The 23806-nt window shown below is 41.7% G+C and overlaps 1 protein-coding gene across 4 annotated transcripts in view; it reads right to left on the reverse strand.

Moving 5' to 3' along the window:
• Window positions 1-1152: 1152 nt before the first annotated feature.
• The window catches only part of LOC119170263 (WD repeat-containing protein 48), a 40536-nt gene continuing 17882 nt past the window's right edge, over window positions 1153-23806 (reverse strand). For 2 of the 4 annotated variants that reach the window (XM_075877564.1, XM_037421380.2), the window contains exons 8-20: window positions 22599-22718; window positions 22112-22177; window positions 21382-21469; window positions 20223-20320; window positions 18515-18622; window positions 18194-18290; window positions 16655-16735; window positions 15996-16089; window positions 15078-15192; window positions 14470-14546; window positions 5426-5479; window positions 1785-1986; window positions 1153-1320 (exon numbers count right to left, since the gene is read on the reverse strand). In XM_075877564.1, coding sequence (XP_075733679.1) covers window positions 1228-1320; window positions 1785-1986; window positions 5426-5479; window positions 14470-14546; window positions 15078-15192; window positions 15996-16089; window positions 16655-16735; window positions 18194-18290; window positions 18515-18622; window positions 20223-20320; window positions 21382-21469; window positions 22112-22177; window positions 22599-22718 — 1293 coding nt within the window. In that variant the 3' untranslated portion in view covers window positions 1153-1227. The remainder of the gene's footprint in view (window positions 1321-1784; window positions 1987-5425; window positions 5480-14469; window positions 14547-15077; window positions 15193-15995; window positions 16090-16654; window positions 16736-18193; window positions 18291-18514; window positions 18623-20222; window positions 20321-21381; window positions 21470-22111; window positions 22178-22598; window positions 22719-23806) is intronic. The other 2 variants (XM_037421381.2, XR_012886953.1) reach the window with 2 other exon arrangements.

Below are 23806 nucleotides of genomic sequence, written 5' to 3' on the forward strand. Positions count from 1 at the left end.
AAGTTACCACCAGTTTCAGTATTGTACAAAAGATTAAAAAAGTGTTTGCAACACGTAACACCTACTTTCGAAGGATCGAGCACAATGTCAACGTTTGCTAATGGGCCTGTTTGTGCTGTGCTGCTGTCAGTCAAGCAACACACAGCCAACTAAAAGAACAGCTTTCAAAGCTTAAGACTTCTGCAGTAACACACACACATGAGACAGCACCAAGTAGAAATGCAGCAATTACACTATTTGCAGAAGATCCTTGGCAGTAGGGCCTGCATAAAAATTACAACTGCGGTTGATTGCTTAACAGATGCCACAGAAACAGCAATAGCAACTGATTGTGCAGAGATATAAGAACATTTAAATAAAACGAGTCTGAACTAATACTGTTTGTGGTAGGCGAAAAAAAACATATAAAACTTGTTTCCAGTTCTGATAAACTTTAAAACATGTTAAAATAAAACTTTCTTGCCATAGTTTCAGCAAGCAAAAAAGCACAATTTATCAGATGGATAATTGAACGAGTACACCAATTATTAATTCATAAAAACCTATTTTTGTGAACAGTGAGCTCACTTAGCAATCTTCTGGCAATAAGTATCAGTTCGAAACTCCAAGACAACATTATGCTGGACTGATCTTTCACTTTCCCCACTGATTAATGACTAGGAGTGCAGAACATGCTGCACAATGTGTGCAGGCACACTATGAAACAGTGACACTGGACTAATCAAATTGTCAGGCAGGTTACTCCCTACTGCCAAAACTGGGAAAATGAACGAGAAGCTGCTTCTAGTGCTACCTACATCAGCGCATGAACTCCTGAAAAGTGTACTTGCATTCACAGTTCTCTACTACTCGCTCTGAAGGCTGTAAGACACCAAAGCCACACATTTGATGTACAGGCTCGGTCATGTCAAGGTGTCGGTAATGAGTGAAAAAAAAAAAGCCGCAACGTCGCTGTTTCTGTATAAAACGCAGCAGAAGGTTGTTGTAGGAGCAGGAGGCGAAGATGAAGGCATGACGTCGATGGTGATGCGTGGTAGGGCACCTGGGGAGCAAACGACCACTTCCCACGAGCGGGAGGGGGCCGCGTGCAGAGAAATGGTGGCGGAACAGAAAGGAGGCAGCTAGGGCCCTGTGGTCCAAGCGAAGTGGTGGCTATCACAGAAACATGGTGCCGACGGCACGGTGGCAGCTTTTGCGGAGGAGAAGGCTCCACGCCATCGGCCGGTGTCACTTAATTGGCCGATAGTGAAGCACCAGGTCTGCTCCGCTTTTCCATATGAAGTGGCGCACTGTTCGCAGGTCCATAGATGGATCCAGCACCTACACATGGACAAGAAGTTATAAAACTAATGGCTTTAAAATCTCAAATTAACCAATATGACTGCAAGGTACACTGCAACGGGGGAATCGCAGAGCCTTAGAGAGCTGAAGCACTCTAATATGCTCTGACATACGAACATGCATGTTTTTGCACTCCTAAGCTCCAACACATGCTGGTCTGAAGTAGCACCTCTCACATTGGTACTTATATCCCATGTAAGTTACTGAACAAAAATGGGCTGACTATTCAAGATGCACTCATGCTTCCCAAATATAAGAAACTGCTTCCTCAGGAATCTATCTTGACGGAACAAAGCCTGAGCAGAATATTTTTTACCCTTGTCGATTAAGTCCTGGTGCTAAGCTGATCGCACGTACACAGCTTAGCACAAATTTGGTACGGGACAAAGAAGAATTTGGTACGGGACATGATCTTCCGCTCCCATGATCTGAATAGTGCTTACCTGGTCTTGGCACAGTAGTTCAACCTTCTCCTCAGCAATAGAAGCTCGCTCATCGTCCGTGGCAGCGCCAGTAGTGCCGTTGGAGTCACCACTCCTGTCTTGAGTCTGTGAACTTGAGTCTGACCCTGCTCCCATAATCTTCTCGTAGACATGCTCAATCACCTTGCGCACCTGTATCATGTCACTCGCCGACAGGCGCTCCCTGCACATTGCGCAAGAGGCCAACACAAAGGACATCATCCTCCTGCTATTTTACTGTCTCCCCACTGCCAATGGTGCAGCAAGCAGTGAAAACAGAATCGGCATTGTGGGCATGCATGCTTTGAGATAGTGGGACCGGGGCTACTGCTGCCAATTTAATGCTGGCGTCACACATGCGCTCCCAGTGGTCGTTCGGTGCTGTATTTATAGAATCCGATTCGAGTTTAACAGTGTTCACAGGTGTGTCACGATGCAAATATATGACTTTTACTGAGTCATTTCCACAGCGAGTTACTCACTTTTTTCAGATGTGTTGGCTTTTCATCTCCATCAGGCAGCTCGGAAAGTTAAATAGAGACAGCTTTCAATGACCGTTTGAGCACATGTGCGACACAGGATGCAACTCATGTGATAAAACGCCAAACTAAACTTGGACTACGGGCCTTACGGCTCGCAACAAATATAATGTAGGGCAAAATAGCAAAGCGTAACTTAATGTGCAATGAAACATCAGCTCTGCACTATGACATATACCGCTATTTCCTTCTCCTCCTAGTCTGACCATTTCGAAATATAGCAAGCCTCATTCAAACAGCTGCTTTCTGCTCCATCCCACTGCTGCCATGTGGCTGATATAAGTTATGCTATAGGCTCTTTGCTTATTGATCCCCTCTGCCAAAAAAAGGAAAGGAAGGGGGGGGACTGCAAGCCACTACTTTATGTTTCTATCCCTGTGCAGCTCCCATTCTATCCCTGAGCAGCTCCCTTTTGGAAAACAACCAATCAGACAACTTTGTAGTGCAACTAGTTGCCACTGAGAGGCCTTCCTTAGAGTTCCAGTATACAATGGCTGTCAGGTGTCAAGGCAGAAAACCCGCCTCAATTGCTAGTTCTTCCTGTGGCGGTGAATGTGCCCACTTGTCGAAGTCTACGGAATTGCGTAAATGTAGGCCTAGTTCCAGGCAGAGGTATATTTATGTTTACATTCCTTGCTTAAAAACAAAAGTGATGTTTTCCAGTTCTGCTGATTTTAAGCAAAAACAGTTTAGTAAAATATGTGCGCACCACTACTGCATTGGCATATCCTCACATTTCTCTTATGATGATGGCAATGCGATGAGGCAAATGACAGCTGCATGAATAAAGCCTTGTTTTTGTTTTTTTTAATGCATGAGGCCACCACTTGAACAAAAAGGATACTAAACTGAGCATGAGCAGATGTAGCATGGGGGTTGAAAAGTGCAATAAGTGCATAACATTTTGACATTTGTGCAATCTACAAAGAAAGACCAAGCTGTTTGTTTTTTGCTTTTTGTCATACTGGTGAGCTCAGATTGCGTGCGTGAAGCAGTGAATTACTGTGCAGGCGGTCATTCGGTTCTTCAGCAAGTAAAAGACCAGGAAAACTAGAACTTCCTTTTCTTGGTCTAAGCATGCAGCAGGTGATGGATAAGCACACGAAGTACTTTGTGTAACGTACACAGTGCATGTTCATGTTCTTGATTGGTTATATGAAGCTCAGCTAGGCTGGAGAAATTACTGCTTCATCAATGATTCAGATGTTTCGAAAGCCCTCCAAAGTTATTGCATTCAAATGCAAAGCGCTGCTTTCTATACCCATTGATTGGCACCAAGTGGCATTCAGTGTCTGTGTGTACCTTCCACGATGGCCTCTATATAAGGTTAATGAGAAAAGCTGGATTTATTAGTGTATTTTACAATAGCCAAGATGTTATGATTGGTGTAAGTACATATAGACACATTCAAAGACACAAAGGATGCAACACCCAGCAAGGACCATGGGTAAAAAAGAAGAAACAGACGGTAAAGAACACCAAGGACGAAGGATGCAGAAGAAGGAACGTGCAAGACATGATGGTAGCACCGAGTCCAACACTCCTTCATGTGAGCCTGTTGTGTGGCACTACAAAAGCCAGGGTAAGGGCCAGTTGATTCTACATTCTGTAAACACTGCGCGCTACAATTAAACAAAATCTATGTAGAAAGAACAACACAGGATGTTCTACTGTAGCTGAAGCACTTATCTTTCTTTGACGATTTTGATGCGATGTTAGCCATAGGCCATTTGAGACAATACTGCGCCTCATTAAGAATAGGATATCTCTTTATGTATTTCTTGCCCATGTGAGCGTTTCTTTCTGTTCCTCTTTTTTTCCTGCCCCTTCATGTGTATTTAATTTCTCACAATTTTGTAAAAGTAAACATGTTAGTTCGAGCTTGTGTAGTCCAGTGTCGTCCTTTCCACGTCGATTTGTTTCCTTGTAGCCCACAATAAGTTTACACTGTGTTGCACTAGTTAAAATGTTTATGTTTGCGATGCCACTGCACTGTTTTTCCAAGCATGGCTCCCCATCACCCAAGACTGATACCTTGGCGTGCATATGTGCCTTTCAAGTACCTTTATCAAAGCAACATCCCCCTCTTTGTGCCATGAAAGGCATGAACAGGAACAAGGAACGTGGAAGTCACAAGTGCTGACAGCTGTGTGCGCCTTCTCTACCTCTCTTCAATCTAGTGAGCGGGAGCAAGTGTTGCCCAATACCAACGGTATGTGCCCCTCCATCCGTACAAACATCTTCTCCTTTGCAGCCTATTGGAGGGTCAACTGTCATGACACCACCCGTGCAAAGCACTTGTGCAGCACGCAGAAACGACTACACCCACCTTCACCATGTTGGCACAGGCCATTGCCTGCAACATGTACGCAGATGCTCTGCGCTTAAAAGTGCCTCAGAATGTGTAGACTATTTTTTTGTGTAGCATACACATAAGTGAGCTTGCCAACATAAGGGAAAAAAGACGCAATCTTAATTCGTTGATGCTCAAACGAGAAATCAAGATGTTGATAGAGCATGAAAATAATGCCGAGTTTTATTTAATGTTGTGTAACAAAAATAAGATATCCCCAAAAATGCCCATTATGATCACAGCTTCAACTTCTCTAATGGTACTATAGCTGTCAAAAAGAAAAAAAAAAGACAACAGAAACATGTGTGATGCTGCTGGGCCTGTTGATTTCACCTGTTTTCGCTGTAATTTCAGTGATTTGATTGCTTTATTAAATGCTTTGGCAATAATAACAACAAAGAGAAAATGTTCAAAAACAGATAAGCAGTTGACAAAATATCCAGTTGATTACATGGTTCAAAGCTTCAGTCATCACCTCCTCTCTGAATGTAACCGAACCCACTTTGGCATTTTAGTAAAGCTTCAGAGCTAACGTAAGAGATGTCCAGTTGACAACTACAGAAGGCTTAGTAGAATTTGCATGCCTTTGTCTCAATCAAAGCACTGCATGATGGACAGTATCGGGCTTAACGTCTTCTTGTCAATATTGTAATAGATGAAAGTAAACCACAGGGATGTATATAAAATTGCTCTCAGTATTACTAGCAAATAAAAACCAAAACAACGCTCACCTCCGAGCATGTGCCGAAGTTTGAGGCCTCGGTAACGACGCATAGCAGTCGGAGCTGAAAAACAGGTGACCTCACACAATCTGCCACGACTCTGTTGCTGCTGTCACTCAGAACTACTGTAGCTAAAGCGCATATTTTGCTTCGATAATTTTGATGTGATGTTAGCCAGAGGCCCATTGTGACAATACTGCTGGTAGATCTTTTCACTTTCCAAGACGAATTTGCTAAAGTGCCAGCAAGTGGGCACACGTGACTTACGATACAAGGCTAACACTCAAGCTGCATGACATGAGACTTAACTCATGGAGCGGCGCTACAATTTTCAGTGTTTGTTGGAAAAAGAAACCATTAAGCAAACTTAGCAGGTTTTATGGTGCAGTAAGAAAAGTGTGAAAGGGGCCCTGCCACACTTCTTGAACATAGACAGAAAATGCTGCTGAGTAATGGTTGAGGCGCCAACGAATGTGTAAACCAAACATTGCGATGCAGTCCGTGGCAGCAAATTTACCATTAAATTCAATGTCAGCTAGAAATCGCTCGCTCTTTTGACATACGATGCTATATGGCTAAAACCAACTGCATCATAAACCCAAAATAACATGGACACCGCTGTTGCACGATTTGAGCATTGTGATTTAGATAGCTGCGGCAGCTGCTGCAGTGTTTCCACATCGTATATTGCAGTGCTAGAAATTACGACATAGAATTACATTGGCACGCTCATGATTACATTGAAAGTCAGTCGCATGCTCAAGAAAAGAAACTGCTCAAGGGAGTTATGCGTGCCAACAAACAAATGTAGCTTCTTTACCCTTTGTACCCTCTCCCCCCTCTATTTGTAGCTTTCAGCTCACTCGCTGGGACGAGAGGGAGGAGAAAGCACCAAAAGAACACCGTATACCACTAACACACTAACCCTGCTCTCATTGTTTAATGCTACAAAATTTTTGTGATAGCTGGTTCACAAAGCAACAAACTCCACTAATGAGGTCATTTGATAATTACTTCAAAAAGTATTGCAGGGCACCTGTAATGTATCAGTAATTAGCTGAAAATTATGTAATGATATTCTCTTTAACCTAGCTACAGCAAAGAAAAAAACTTTATTGCTTCAAGCTCAAATACATATGACACATTTTAAATCGAAATCTTGAAATTCATGCTCACATGCTCTGGCAGTGTTCGGCAATACAAAATGCCTTTTTTAACAAACAAGAGGACTGGGAGGAATCCCCCAAAAGCAGCGATCTCCATAAACAACTAAGCGCTGTCCAAAGGGCCCGCGAACGGGTGCAGGACCATGGTCTTTCGACCCAACGTGGGTGCGACCCACAACTACGACTGTGTAGTTCCTTAGGACCCAATAAAGTTTGTTAACTGACTGACTGACTCAATGAAATTCATGAATCTTTACCTGCACAAGTTCTATTAACGTAGTGTTCCGTATAAAAAATATATAATAAAGATTATTGTGCATGTGCACTGTTTTTAATCTGTGCATTACATAATCAGCTGTGTCAAAATATAAGCTGCTGCTGCTGCCTGTTAACAATCTAATGTCCCAATTATGTGAATGAGAGTCTGATGTGTCTGAAGGTTAAGTGCCGATAATGATATAACAATAATGGCTGCTCGCAGAAGAATGCAGGGGGTAAACATAAAACATTAGACTTGGCTAAAGTGCGGTCTATCCCAGGAGACATTCACAGCACTGCCAAATCTAAGAGCTGGCTCAACCACGCAGCATTTTACACACATGCTAACAGTGTCCTTTCATGAAGCTGGCCAGATAAAATTTCTGTAGACTATATTTAAAAAGGGCTCTCTACAAGTATCCATTTCTTCTTTTATTATTATTTTTTCCTACAGAGAGCAGAAAGCAAAAGACAGATGTAGCTTTGGGTTAGCTAGTTGCGACTATCTGTCAAAATAAAGTTACATCTTAAAACTTCAAAAGGTATTCTAATGTGGTGGTTGATTCGACACTAATACGCTTGATATGCAATAGACATGAATATGTTGTCATTGTCTATTTTTCGTGCATACCGTAAAACATATGTACAGTCGAACCCTTTTATAAGAGACACTGATATAAGAGATCAATAGGTATAAGAGACTCTAGTTTGCCTGCAGTAAAATACGGGGGATAGGAAAATGTATACAAGGTCCCCTGATTATAGAAGACATCTCATATAAAATACAAGAATTGCTGCCCGGAGCATGCACCTTATAGAGAGGTTTAACTGTAATCATAACAAAGCATGTTTCTGGGAAGGCAGCTTTCAAGTGATGAATGCTCACAGGCCCTCATTTTTATTCAACCTTACATTACCTATGATTAAGAAGAGATAAGATTGGGAGGAGTGTATGCTGCTGATGATAATGTCCCAGCGAGGGCATGCCTATGGCATGCAGCCGACGCGCTTACGGGCAAGGTGGCGAGTGCCGAGTGCAAGCATTTGAAAAAAAAAAAAAAAAACAGCAAATGACGATGAAGCTGAGCAGAGAAACATGGGCCTTAGTAATGAAGGGTGCACGATAAGAGGAAGGTGCTCAAAGTCGTCAGGCTGAAAGAGTGCGTCGACAGCCCGAAAAATCCACCACCCATCACCACTGGGAGTAGAAGGCAGGGAGGTCGTCGAGCTTTGCAGCCCGAAAAAAGGTCAGTTGGAAACAAAAAGACGTGACCACTAGCTGCATTTATACCCCCTCCCAATTCCGCGTTGTGGACGTAAAAAACCTTCAACATGTACAATCGTGCCCAATATGAGTCGCAACAACCTGGCTGTGGTTGAATTGCTTCAAGCCTGAACGATGAAACCGAAGAATGTTAAATTGGTTAAGAAAGTAACACTAACTGAGAGAGTTTTATTCGCCTTTTTTTTTTCCTATGTAGGTGCCGATTTGTAGTGTTGGTGTCATTATGAGCCCAGACGGTGCGTTGCAACTCATACTGAGCATGACTGTATATCACAAATAATTCTGTCTGTGCTCTTTGTTTGAATACATCAAAACATCTTCGTTTTCATTGTACATTCTAATGTAGACATAAGAAACAACCAATCTGACTGATTTTACAGTTTGAATTCCAATTACTTAATACAAAGGTAATGCTATATTCCTTTTATAGTTACTTGCATGGATTACTTGAAAAAAGGCTGCAAGTTACGCCTTTCTGCAACGAAAAAAGAAAAAGTGTAGAGGAATGCAGTCTTAAATGCTGAATGTTTATGTAAGTGAGGACATTCAATTACGGGTGTACATAGTGATTATTTATAGACCACTGATGACCATTCTCCCTGCATGTATTTCAAACTTATTGATAAAATGCAGAGAGCAAAGGGCATGAACGGCTGTGAACTATAATATAATGGTAATAGACGTAATTTTCGTTAATTTTCTGTGCTTTTAAAAGACCATCAAATGATTGTGCAGCACGCTGTAGCGAGAGAACTCTAGATTAATTATGACCACCTGGGGTTCTTTAAGATGCATCTAAATCAAACTACAATGAAATTGTGCTTCAGTGTTTGCACATAATGTAGCCTATGCCCCCCCCCCCCCCCCCTACGCAAGCATGGAAAGCGAGGACGAGAACGGAACCGAGCGCAACATTAGAGATGCAGAAATTCCACACTGGAGAGGCATGACACAGAAGAATGTCATGTAATAAAGTAGCAAGGAATAAAATCAAGAGATGAATGTTTTACTATAACTCAGGAGGCCTTGTTGTGTGAAATCTGCTCAGGGTGTCAGACAACACAGCGATACAGGAGTGCCGGTGATAGTTACCTATGCATGGCATGCAAGCATAGCACTCAAACCATGGATCATGTTTTGTTGGTGTTTCGACAGTATACATACAAAAATAGGCAAGAAAAGCTTCACTTTAACCGAAAAGCAGGGGCAAACATGCACGGCTTACCGGCTCACTCCCAGTAGCGAAACAGTCTGCATGTGGTTTTGATAATGTCACAGTGGAATCCAACCGCATTCATTTTGATGGAATTTTGATGGAGATTACCAGCGGCAAGCACTATCATAATCAGCCAAAGAGAGAAGAAACCAGCAACAGCAGGGCTTCTAATCAGCAGAACTATGCTAGGCAAATGTTATGTGACCATTTATTGTGAGGGGGGGAATAAATCACATTTTTTTAAAAACAAAGTTAAGGTGTCTTTATTGCGTGAGTGCATTTATTGCATGACCCATACGATTTCTTCAAGAAGGAAACTGTCACCAGTCACAGGGACGTCTGCACATAATCTGTGGTTTTGGCAGTGCTGAGAGTGCCTTCTGAGAGAGAGCCCAATTACATTGTTGCTTGCCGGTACAAATCGTTTTGGCCAAAAAGAGGCAAGTGTTGGCACAATTTTATGAAGCCATTTGTGGGATATAACTGAGTTTTTTTTTTTGTAATGCTTTCTAAAGAAACTGGGCTAAAGAGTTTGTAAGGAAATAGGGTAAGTGACAATTTCGTACTGATACCTCTGAGAATGACACATTGAACTCTTTGAAATTACTTCTTCAAGTGCCCTTTCTCTCAGAAACGTTACTGAATAGAATAGCCCTATTGGTGATACTGTGACATGAAGTTCACACGTCTCTTGAAAAACAGAACTTGCTTTTTACGGCCTTTTCCACTTGCACTGCTATGTTCCTTTGTTCCTTATCCCTCTTTCACAAGAACTGCTATGCACTATTTTGTTGCGATCTATATAAAATCAAAGAAGGAATGGCTGTGATCTACATAAGATCATAGAACAAAGAAATAAATAAATACAGGCTGGCCATACTACTTCCGACATGGATGAAGACAAAGTGAGAATATGGCTGCTATCTCAAAAACAAGCTCTTAAGCTTTGAAAAAATATGTGAAAATGCCGGTAGACCAGGAAAGACAAAGAAGCATTAAGCCCATACAAGAGCAGTGGGGTGACATTGTTCTTTTCAACATAAAGCAACGAGCATACGGTGAGAGAAGTATAATGCTCATGCCCGTTGCTACAGTTAAGTTCAGTGTTTGCAGTATTTATTCTACAAAACAGCACTTCATATAAATAAATAAATTACCTAATCAATTAAACTTCTTTGTTAGCTGGCAACTTGGTATGGTACTTCTAGTCTAGACGATAGGTCACGGCCTGTGTATTTTTTCGTCGGTGTATAGTCACCGAAGTGACAAAAAGACGCGGCAAAGGCACTGAGAACTTGGATGCCACTTAATGTGTCATGTGACAAGGGGAACTACGGTACATATGATAAGCCATGCAGATCGGTGGATGCTCTTATAAGTGGAGTGAAAGGCATTGCCAAGCAAAAAAGCATAGACAGAACATGGTGAGCTGTCATCCCCATAAAGAGTCCATTAAACACAATAAGAAGTCAGCGGGTAAGCTCGCATAAACGCTTTCACCATTACTACACTTAATCGATGTCAAACCATGCATTATGAACTCGGTCAAATTGCTTTGCCTATGAACCTGCTTTACCTCACCAATAAATGACTCGAGGGGCACATAGAGCGCTGCACTGTACATATATTACATGCCACGAACATTTGGTGTGTTAATAAAGGTTATCTTCTCAATAAGGGATTACGCACAAGTAATTTACTTAATATCTGTATCTCAGTCAGAAGATTAGAATAAAATCATACCAGCAGCTTTGTCATAAATCATAGTTAAAAAGTATAATCAGTGTAAAATTAGTGCAGCCATTGTATAACTTGAACACTAGTGGTCCTCCCTCTATCAAAGAGACACTTGAGACAAACATTAAGCCAAGCTACAGTGAGAGATAAGTGAAATGTGCAAAAATGACACTTTTACACATAAACAGGGCTTACAAATTTGAAGAAATAACATATGACATAATTAGCTGATTACAGTGGAAGCACTGCGCTAACTTATGCTGATGTCTTGCTGAAAAGTAGTACTAAGTATACCAAAACAATACTAACCTAAACACGATGAAAATTCAGCACTGCTTATACTGCAGGATTTTCATTCAGTTGCACTCCTAGGCATTGTATTTTTCTAACCATTCTGCCAGTGCTAGTGATGGTGGTAGTACATGGCACCATTTGTGCTGTTTGTTCAATCTCTAAGAAGGCAAGGACAAATCAGTGGCATTGATTGACACAGATGTCTGCATAACATTTCACTAGTGATACTTTCCTGAAGACTGTCAACATTTTCTCGCAAGTTAGAAATAATTTCTTGGATATGAATAAATGCTGAGGGATGTGTGGCACAGTAATCTCTCACTAAAGCTAAGCCTAACGTTTGCCTTTCGTGCGTCGATTTGGCTGTATCGAACATGAAAATGGCCTATGAAAAAAGTGGCAGCCTTTTCAAACAGAGGTGATAGCAAGCAGGCAATTAAAATCATAACATTTGCTTCACTACATAAACCGCTTAAATGTCGCTAATAAATGAAAAGTTCAATAAATACGCTACGTGACACTGCTAAGCTTTTGTAATGCTAAAGTCTTGAAATTTCTTCAAATCTTTTTTTACAAACCAAAACATCAACCGCTTCGTTCATTCTCAGTCAGGGAAAACACTGTTCCTAACAAAGCAGCAGCCCCTCGGGCTAATATACATCTCATGCATCTAAGAGCTACACTTACGTACAGTTGAACCTCGTTTTAAAAAAAGAGAAGACCACAAAATGAAAAACAAGATCAACGAAACAGAACTTAAGGCTCGTGGAAATGCGTGCATTAATGCAAAAACATGCATTACCAAGCTTCCAACAAAACAGAATGTCTACATGCTTCATAAATTTCACTTTTAAGCTGTATTTAAATAATTTTCATCTGAGGGTCTTGCTCTTTTAAAAGACTATTTAACTGACATCTAGGGCTACAGGTACTTCTTTGTGACTACTTCATTTGCCTGTATTTTCAATCGTGCTTTTTCAATCCAGAGAGCACATATTAGAATAAATGTCTCCCATATGAAGAAATGCATTTTCTTCTCGCCAGCAACCAAAGGCACACAACATTTTGATGAAATTCTGTGTGACTGTGTCGACACAATAGGCTGCTCACCAAGCAGTAGACAGGAACTGACCATCTAAGAATGCGTCCGTTGCCACTCAGCCAGAAGGCTTTCACAAGCCTTAAAAATGCCGGTGTGATACGGGTATTTAATAAGGTGCCTTACATGCGATTTTCTCAAAGTTGTAGAACTTTGAAGAATACTGGCATGCGCCAGTTGTTTTTTCAGTTCTTATTGCTCCTTGCTTTTGAGCAAAAAAATTTAAAAAAGGTTTTCTTCAGGCGAATGAGAATATGCTACTCTGTGCAATGCACTGATATAAAACAAAGCTGGATGCTGATATGCTCTCGTTCTATGCGGTACCTCAATGCTCCCACGGATTTCCGACCATCCACAAAGGCACTACTTTTTCCCCTTCAGTGTTGTTTGTCGAGACGGTGAAATAGAGTGCACCGTGTTACGTCCATGGTGCCACATCTCACCAAGTGATATCTACACCTTTGTTGCCAACTGTCCATGTAACATGAACAGGTTGTCGATGCACCTGTAGCACTGGCCCGCACCGTTTGATGCCAAAATCAAAAGAGTGTCCCCCAATGCACCTACTGAAAGTGAAATGAATGAATTCTGAAGGTATGGTAATGATAGTGAAGGATAGACAGCGAATGCACACGCATTATTGCCAAGTTGGGCTGGACACGCAACAATAAAAAAATATTGCGAGTAACAATGAGTGTACTTGCGCATCTAATGCACCAATGAGAGTGGAGGCGCCGGATGCTGCAGAGGCCAGTTGGGGTGCTTCCTTGGTTCTCGTGATAATGCTGATGGTGATGATCATGACCATGTGAATGCACAAGTGCCCTTGGCATGGAGGGAATTCCTATTGCACGTAGAGTTATCACAAAACTCCCGCTAACATACTCTTGCATGAACGCTAATAGATGTGGAAACTACAGATACACAGTAGATGTGGCAATTACTTCAACTCTTCCCCTTTGCTACAACTTGCATCTTCATTTTCTGCCATCCACGCTGTGCAAGTATCCACAAAATGCTGAGAAGTCGGAACAGCTTACCCACTGCATATGACGCATGTGGCAATCCTATAGAGGTACCACACTGCAGTGCTTAGACTCGTTAAAACAAGGTTCAACTGTACAACCTTCATAAAAAGATGAATTCAATTTTATTTGGATAGGTGACCTTTCTGTCACTGGCTAACTGCCTAAACCAATAAAGGGCTTTTCTTTTCTACCGCTCCAGCCTGACAGCCCTAATACAATAAAACCCGCTTATAACAAACTGCAGAATTTATGAATATTATTCAAATGTATTTAGCATTCAAATATATTTATGCCTGTTTAAAATAAATTCTTCTCGACTTCTAATAATAATTTCCAAGTACATGATAAAGACAATAATACAGAGGCAGCATTGTTACAATAAAGAATTAAATTTTTGTCACACTGCATGCTGTTCCCACATTTTAATTTAATTTATGAGATGTGCCACCCCATGTGAACATAAGTTATGACAGCTGCTGCTATCTATGAGCGGGTGAAGCAGCTTTACAACAAATAAGAATTAAACTTTCTGTTGTTACCTCCATACTTCTGTGTCTCAATTTTCTTGTGGTGCTCCAATTAAACCGTACTTCCGCATAGCTGCTAGGAAGCTACAACTGAACAAGTAGCCCACTTACAATCGGCTTCTAACTCCATACAGTGGCTGTTTAGGTGTGGATTATATGCATGAATATATGGCCGTTTACACTGACCATGCTTTAGAGTTATAGAGGTTCAATGTAGAATACAATTTGCTATACTCAAGTTAATTATAAATCAGGTTTCACTGCACAACTTGAGTAAGCACAAAAACCACATCCCTGATGTGCTGTGCACCACAAGTTACCTTCATCTATGCACTGAAACTATGTTTTGCAATGTGACCACTGCAAAAGCTATTACAGGGTGTGTGTCTGTGTACTCATACTAACACAAAATCAGAAAAAAAAATCAGGAACAAAGCACACACCTTCGAAGTGGTTTCACACCCGACGTAATGTGTGGAAGCAGCGAAAATGGGATCTTGGGAAACCGGGGCACGTTTTTCTGGAAATGGTCAACGTGTTAAAGTAAACATTCTGTAAAACAAGTCAACAAGTGGTGGCCTGCATACTTTTGATCTCTCGCAACTATTGTTTCCTGCGTTTATACCTGTATTTCTCTTTAAATAGCCCCGTAATCATAACATGACTGTCTATATGCAACGGATATGAGAACAATGTTAACGTAAGCATAGGTGGAGACTCCATAGCCCACCTGAAGCATTAAATGCATTCTCAGGTACCCGCACACCACAGATTTTTCACCGATTCATTTACGTACAATATCCAAAATGCACATCAAGAAATGAAACATGAAGAATCATGAACAAAAGAACATTGCTTCAGCCACTGCAAATGCCACAGTGTGCTGCGTTTAGAGCACTCCCTTATTAAAAGTACAGTTATAGCGAAGATGCATCAAATTTGATTAATGAAGTCAGAGTACCGACAAACAAGCGCAGTGGTAAGGAGCGGTATTCTTATGCCCTTTTGTGTGCACAGATCAAGAAAGTCAAGAACATGTGGTGGGACTCACAGACACCACTACATCATGCACCCAGGATGGAATGGTCTCACTAATCAGCAGCTCCTCCGCATCACGTCCGGCGTCTCCCACCAGGAACCTTAGAAGTGTTCGGCCTCCAACCTCACTGCCAAAGAAAATGTCCCGGCATTAACTCTTTGTGGTTTGAAAGTTTCACTTACTTTCTGGCCGTTCTGGTACGAATATATCTCAACAATTTTGTGCAGTGCAAAAAAAAAAAGACCAACATGCGAGAAAAACTCATAGGATGTGTATTTTTGAAATGGATACTTTGCTTAACACTTTCAGTCTTATTTGTGCAACATGTGGTGTCTGACAGTGGTTTGCTGCGGCCACGTTGCGTCATAAGGCCCACTGAATCTACCGTAAATTCCTTCTTCATTAAGCTTATTACGACTGAGTAGTAGATATCAAAGAATCAACCAACAAAGTTCATCTCTGAGAGAGTTGGCACGGAAAATTCAAAGTGGCAATGATTTTTGTTTTTCATTTTTTTCCCTCCTAGCTTATCAGGCCGCATCTAGGAGTAATAGTGGCTTTTTTAATATTAAAGAGTGCAATTTCCTAATAAACTTGAAACAACTAATTTATTCACACATAACTTAATGAAGGCTTTATCAGGTCATGTGCAGCAATAAAACCAGCACCTTGATTCATTTTCTTTCATTCACTGTTTCTTTAGTTGACCTTTAAAACTGTCCTTGTCATCTTGGGAAATGATTAGAAGGACGTTGCAAAGCATTTTCCTTTACTCAATACAACTTTTGGTACATTGTAAAATGGCAATAAGCTAAGCAAGCACACAGGTTCTGGAAAGTTGTACCAAAGTAGAAATAAATAGCAACACTTTTTAAGATAACAAAACATGAGAAAGGCGTGCTGTTGGTTCGACTGCCTGAAACCACTGACCTGAAAGTCACTGGCGTATGATCTGGCATGCTGAAGTACATGTTGCCAGGCTTTTGCCTGTCACCGCCATTCATGGTAGGGGAGACAACTGTGCCTGCACAATGACAGAAAGTCAATTGCAGTGAGACCTTACATACACGATACCTTAGAAGAACAAGGGTATCAATGCACTTAGTAGATAAACATGCGCATCACATTCCACCGAACACTCATTTCTGTCAACCCTGTCCTCCACTCCATTATGAATGTAAAAGCTTTTTGTGTTCTCCACACTCCGCGAATCCCAAACCATAATAATAGAGTACACCTACGGCAGTTGATACAATATGTTAGCCAAACAATTGCCAATGCTGCAGTTGAGCTACCTGACTAGAGTAGTAGTTGTTCTCTTATGGAAGATAGTTGAGCAAACGTGGAATTCAGTGGCTCAACCCTACGCTTTCTGATGGGACTAGCACATGGGCAAATAAAACTCTGCCATTCGAGAGTGCAACGCCATAGTTAGAGGTAGCAAATGAATGAAAATTGAGCAATTTAATACTGGTTCAGTTGTCCCGACTGTTGACTGTTGTCCCGATTCACTTCATTAATGTTGTCTAAGACACATTTCTCATGCTACGACAGTTCACACAATGTAAAGCTCTGGGAAGAAGACATACCATTCTCAGGTCGATCTGGAGGAAGGTAAGATGGTGGCCAGTGCTCGAGTAAAGCCTGAAGAACGAGGGCTCCAAGGTTGACTGGTGCCAAGCGTAAACGTTCAGAAAAGAAAGAAATGCAGAATGTAAAGAAATAAAGGTCACCTACTGGCTACAAATGCTTGCAGTTACTAAAGCTTGAAGAATTTGGAAGAATTACCAAGAACACAAGGCACTATATATAGAGTAAAAAAATAAAACAAAAAACACTGGCAGAGTTGTAATCAGACAGGAAACCCTGTGAGCACAATTAATAAGACTAAACAACTTTCTGACATACAAACACACACATTGTGGGGGTTCTGACACCCCCTGTAAAGTTGTTTGCGCTGCCTGGCCCACGTGTCTCGCCCACAAGCCGCACTTAAAATTACAACCGCCAGGCGGTAGGTGGCGTCGTGTTCGCAAGAGTTGGTCACTACTATCGTCATTATCATCATGTGGTAGGGCTGGCGGTGACCCCTGGCGGAAGCAAGCCTTGGTGGCGGGCAAGAGTTAAGCGAGTCCCTTCTGCGCGTGACGGTTGCCGTGAACGGTTGTCTCTCGCGGTGGGTCTGCCGTGGACGGCACCGCGGGCCGCCTGCGGTAGGCCGGCGTAGTGAGTGAAGCATTGGCGCCGCCGCCTTTTGTGTGCTCTTGTGTTATGTTGTTTGAGAGTATGATAATTTTGTGTGAGGATGACTTAGCGTGTTAGTAACAATTGATGTATCGCTTCGGCAGACGATATCGTAGTTCAAAAGTAGTTAAATAAATGTGTATGTTGTGTTTGGTTTGTACCGACCGCCTCTGCTGTGTTCGTTCACTCCAAGAGCGTGGCGTGGCGCTCGCTCGCCTGCTTCGAGACCCCACAACATGCATGCATAAGCACATAACATGACTTGTAGTGATACAACTTATACTATTACTTCTTTTTTCTTCATAAGCTCCCACAGAACTTGTAAGGTAGTGCAGAATGATGACATTTCATAAAGCTCTGCACCCAACGTTTAGGCAATGCACAATGTGGTGGTGAGTGGTGATGTAGAGGTTGGTCTCATGCATACAAACGATAACATTTTCACTCGGAGGCTCTGTGAAATTCCTAAGAATAACATCAATGCCAATACTTAGCAGAGGCCAGCATGCCATAAATTCAAAGCCTCACAAGTCTGTCGAAGCCATCACCACGGCCTTTGTGATGTAGCGGTGTACAATCTAGTCTTTGAGGCTACATTGCCACATATAGGGTCCCAAGAGTATCAGCAAGGTTAGCGTGTCATGTGCCCAGGAGGTTAGCGTGCCGTTCCTACAGTGATTTGTTTGCATAAGTGTGCAATAGTTATATTGCAGTTAAAATATGTGTAGAGGTAACAGCGTAGTTAATTTACTGTGATTGCTATACCACATGATTGTAAACTGGACATTACATTTTTAGCCATTGACCATAGTTCCGAGCATTGATGTGGTGATTCTGTCACAACACTATCTGGGGAGCCAATGCAGGCCCTAAGTAACACTTACTTTTTGGATCTGGACCTTCAGGGGGGCCCAAGCCAGCTTCCTTGGTGGAAACCCAGGCTGTAAAACAGTCTGGGTCATCCAGGTGAAGGCACAACATCTGTAAGGAGAAAAAGAAAACAACAGCACTATGTGAAATTGAACTACAATCAGAACAATAGCTGTGGCATTTTGTTGGCCAATGCATAGAACCTGCATATTGTATATTTACCTAGTAATTATCATGTGAATAATCACACAAGCCAAAAAATAATGTGCCTAGATTTAGCAGCTTTGCTTTATCTTTACAAGCCACCAATCAGTGATGCAACAAAGTGTACTCACGCCCATCTTGAGGTCAACCGAAAACCAGTTTGGAACGAAGACCATCTTGAACCGCTTCTTCACCTCCGCTTCAAAGTCGGCCGCACCAAGGTCTTCTACTTTACACGCCTGTTTAATGAAGCAATAACATATAAGAATAACACTTTTAAATAAGCATTGTGGCAATATAGTTACACGTGCCAGCAGTGCGTTGCAAGCATTATTGTCCCCATAACCTGCACATACTGCCTTTAATTCATCGATGCTTTAATCTGGTGGGAAGCGATTTAACAATCGGAATGATGCCTTGAAACACAATAAGAATTTGTATGCCTCAGTGTAACATTAGAGAAACACCTATGAGGTCCATAAACTTTCGATTTTGCTGACATTTCCATGACAGAAAGAAAGCATCTTCATCTGCCAATACACCCTAATATAAAATTGATATTTCGAATATATATATATACATATTGTACCAGAGCATATATCGGCACCAGCACTGTGCCAGCGTGAAAGAAGACGTTAACGTTCATGTGGCTCAAGCTTGCCACAGCTTGTTTGGCTAATGCTTTGACAATAATAATAAAAGTGTTTGTAGGCAAACTTGCTTGTTGCAATATATATATACACGACTGTTTACAAGAGAGGTCGGAAATTTGCGGTAGTAGTGTGCGACCCCTGGAACGACCTCAGAACTTTCACTCCTCTCCCCTCATCCCTTCCCTTCCTTTATGAAGGCCAACATGGTAGTTTGAACCTCAAGTGGGGTTTTTCACTTGAAGCAAATGCTTGCTAACAATTGCAACCTTGTGGCATAAGTGCTGAAAATAAATACTATTTCGATTCCTGTTTTCTCCCCCCCGCAATTGGTAGTGCCCTCGGATTCGGCCCTCCAACTCTAACACTAACAATGGTCAGACACTAACAACGCTCAAATATTACAAATGCACCAATGCCATACAATGCACATTGGACCATTGTATAAGAGCACAAACAAGCCTAAAACATTGCTTAAGAAATTCGATTTATTTTTGACCATTTACAACAATTGCTTTACGTTGGACAGGGTCACACCAGACCATGTTCCTTAAACTGAGCTAAACGGGATATAGTGGGTGTGCTCATTGGCAACTACATTGTGACATACTATTCAATCATAACAGCGCATGAAGCTTGACAGGGAATTCGCAATGAGTCATCATAAGACCTATCCTTTGCAGCCATGCATATAAAACACAAAAGAAGTAAAGCTAGTTTTGAAGTTTATCTTCTATACCTTTATTATTTGCAGTTGACCTTGATACCAGCAGCCTTGTTTACACCACTATACTAACTACAGTAGACTCTCAGCATATAAATTAATGGAGCAACTACCAATGATATGACTGGTTTCAGACTGGAATACTGCACCCCCCGCTTATCTCTCATAAGCAAAACTCCTGCTAAAGATAGAACTCATTTGCCTGGTCCCTTCATGTTCCGTTTAGAGCTAACTGACCACAAGGACAGTGACATCTCTCTGCCTGCAATTTAAACATTGAATGCAATACCCTTGAAACTTTTTTCAAGAGAGAGCAAGAAAGAAAAAAAAAGTGTGCTATATTTAAATTTGATCCTTTATGAGGGTATATAATGGCAAAAGGCTCGGTAAAAATGTAGTAAGAAAACTGAACCTCTGGAACCCTTGTCAGACTCTTAACCACCAGAAAGCTTCAGCCCAACTTACATGTAGGACGTCCCACACAGCTACGTGGCCAGCCGTGTCCTTGGTAATAATGTAGCGTTTGTCATTGAGGACTGCATAATGCCTGATGCTGGGATTGCCTGTGTGGGAGGGTGAGCACGAATGCACTCAGTGGCTGGAATGTGTTTGCAACCACACATAAAAACTTTGTTTTTACGCCCTTTATGTCTGTTAAGCAAACAAGCTTATGTGTGTTTTTATGCAGCACACACACACACACACAATAAAAAGGATATAACATGCTGCACTCACACTGTTATCAAAGCATTTCAAAAGCACATCGCCTGTATGCAGACAAACTTTCATGAATGCCCCAGGTATGTTCACCCGAAATGAAGAATCCAATCCTTCGAAAACACGATTGTCACTCTATGAGCATATAAATAGTGTGATAATCAATGATGAATGACATACATGGCCTTTCCTAATTATTCGAAAACTAGACTTTCGGACAAATACGATCACAGAAACCAAGAACAGTCGTTGTTATGAGCTTCCCTTTATTCACAGACAAGAGTAAATGCTTGAAATGCTAATTAAATTTAGTATGCTATGTTGAGCTGGGCTAACATGTCTCAGCTTGCACACATAGTGGCACAGTGGCACACATAGTGGCACAGTGGCACACACAACAAGCATGCCAAACAGCAATTTTCTTTATAAAAAATGCCGTGTAGATTTGTGCGCAAACAAAGTCCATTCTTTTCCAATCCAAAACATACAAAGATTCCACCATTATTCAATCACCTAACTGTTGTGTCCCTGTCTTCCAAGATCACTTTCGTTCCCGAGTAAGCCCCGAACGTCTAAGCGGCCCACCGTACCTGCAGGCGTACGGTTGTCGACTGCTCCCCCTTTCCACTGCTCGTTGCAAGCAAGTCACCACTCGTTTCTCACAGCAGTTTAGCCGCCGCCTCCGAGTAGGAAAAAACACGTTTTTACCCGAACCAGACTGTCTATGCTTTTTAGACTACCGCGCCTCGCGCGTACGCCTTTGGGCCGACGACAACCTCGGACATAACACTAACAAATTAATGATTTCCAGTTTTCTAGATGCTTATAAGCAACAGATTTTTAATATTCTATTGCACAGTTGTATAGTGTCCTAGTGACTAGAGCTACAAGAGATTTTCGCTCTTACCTTTTATGCTTGCCTGTGGCTTCTGGCTGAGAGGAACCAGTATGTCAGTGTCGTAGTCATCCAGCTGCGAGCACCGGTTGTTCACAGGCTGCATTTAATGTCCAAAATTGCGTTAGAAAACAAGCACAAAAGTCAACAGAAAACACAGAAGCAGTTCTGGTACACCAATAACCTTTTTCTACATAACAAATTAATTAAACCCTAATACGATTATGAAGCATGCCACAATAGGGGAGCCCCGCCACGGTGGTCTAGTGGCTAAGGTACTCGGCTGCTGACCCGCAGGTCGCGGGATCAAATCCCGGCTGTGGCGGCTGCATTTCCGATGGAGGCGGAAATGGTGAACGCCCGTGTACTCAGATTTGGGTGCACGTTAAAGAACCCCAGGTGGTCGAAATTTCCAAAGCCCTCCACTACGGCGTCTCTCATAATCATATGGTGGTTTCGGGACGTTAAACCCTACAAATCAATCAAATCAATCAATCGCAATAGGGGACATCTGCTTCATTTTTGATTGCCTGTATTTCTTTGAGGTGCTCCCAAAGCTGAGTACATGGTTGTTCTTATATTTCATTCACACAAAGATGCAGTCACCGTGGCTGAGAATTTAACCCATGCCCTCATGCTTATTAGCGAAATGCTATTTTGGAGAGTCGAAAATCGTGGCAGCCATTGATACAAGACAGTATAAAGAAACATATATGGGTTTAGCACGAAAGAGTCTACTTGCCCAGTTTTTGATGGTAGAGTCAGTAGTGGCAACCCATAAGGATGAAGTATCATTGCAGAGTGTCATCTGTTCGTTGAATAAACAAAAAAGAGTCATCTAGTACAAATGTGTTTTACCAATAAGAGAACAAATTTCCACATGAACCAGGCAAATGAAGCTTAAGAAAATGAGTTGTTTAAAATAGTAGAAGCAAAAAGCAATAGCAATAACAGTTATTTATATTCATAGTGCCATTCCTTTGTTTATACCATCATGATCTAATGCAGTGCCAAGCATGTCTGCATAATTACAATCAACGCTGTCATGACAAAATGTAATGCAGTAATTTTAATTCCTCCCAAAGTTCTTATAGAAACATATATACTCCAAATTTGCAATACTAGCAAAGCAGAACTTTTGGAAGAACTAATGATCACTGCCCATGGTTTACTAAAGCATACCATAGAGCTTTATTGAATGCTACACACATTTACATTTCATTACTTACTTTGAGAACTGGTGCGGTCTCCTCGCAGACAAGTGCCCGATTGTCGGGGTTCCTCAAGTCAGTCATAAATATCTTGCGATCCCGACCACCGGAAAACACCGTTGTGAAGCTTTCATTCACCTGTCATAGCAGAAAATGTTTTTAACGTCAGCCTGCACAAAACGTCATGTTAGCAATTGAAATGTCAAGTATGTAAATTATGCTTTACAGAGTGCCAAAGAAAACATAACATAAATTAATCACTGAAAGACAATTTATAATGCACATAAAAAACAGAACTTGTCAGCCAGACATGGTCCTATACTGCCCAAAGCAACAATTTGTTACTGCACATTATGAGCTACACTACAGGCAGGCTCATTTCAGCTTTCACTGCTAGTAGCTAGAATTGAGAGAGAACTGCCGAGAGCCGAAGCTGCACTGCTTAGCACATACAAGGTCTGGAAACGGGAAAGTGGCAGTACTTAAAATATATATATATATAACTTTCCGTGAGCGGTCCTTCTCACGGGCAGTTATCTTTTCACCCACTTTTCTTTCTTATTTGCATTACATTGGCTTTAATAACTTCCTTATACATTCCTTGGCATCATTGTTTGTTAGATCTCATTATATTGTGTCAAAACACTGAAAAGCGAGCCCTTAAGTATACACCTCTTTCCCTTACACACACACACACACACACACACACACACACACACACACACACACACACATGCACGCACACGCACACACACACACACACACACACACACACACACACACACACACACACACATATATATATATTCACAACTGCAATACATCAATTAGAGTTTTCAAATATGCCCCTCTGGATCAACAAAGCCTTTCCAGCGACTCTGCCGATCAATGAACTAAAGGCTCCTCGTAACGCGAAAAGTCTAATGCTCTTCAACTCCCTTATTGGGCCTCTTAAATGGCCAGGAACGAGCTGTGGTGCCATCCTATTATGACCTTTTTTTCAATCAGGGGAAGAGGAAGAGGTCCAAAGTAGCAACATCCAGGCTATTGGCAGCGAGGACATACCGTGGCGCCATCTGCTCGAATCGTTCTGTGACATATAAAACGACATCACATGGCCGTGTGAAGTGTTTGACAACTCCTGTAATTCAGGCTGTTCCACCATGGCGCTCTTCTCGCTTCACAAGTGTCACTTGTGTTTGTATTAGCTGGGAAACAACCTAGAG

Source organism: Rhipicephalus microplus, chromosome 2 (genome assembly GCF_043290135.1).
Source record: "Rhipicephalus microplus isolate Deutch F79 chromosome 2, USDA_Rmic, whole genome shotgun sequence".
Classification (NCBI taxonomy): Eukaryota; Metazoa; Arthropoda; class Arachnida; order Ixodida; family Ixodidae; genus Rhipicephalus; species Rhipicephalus microplus.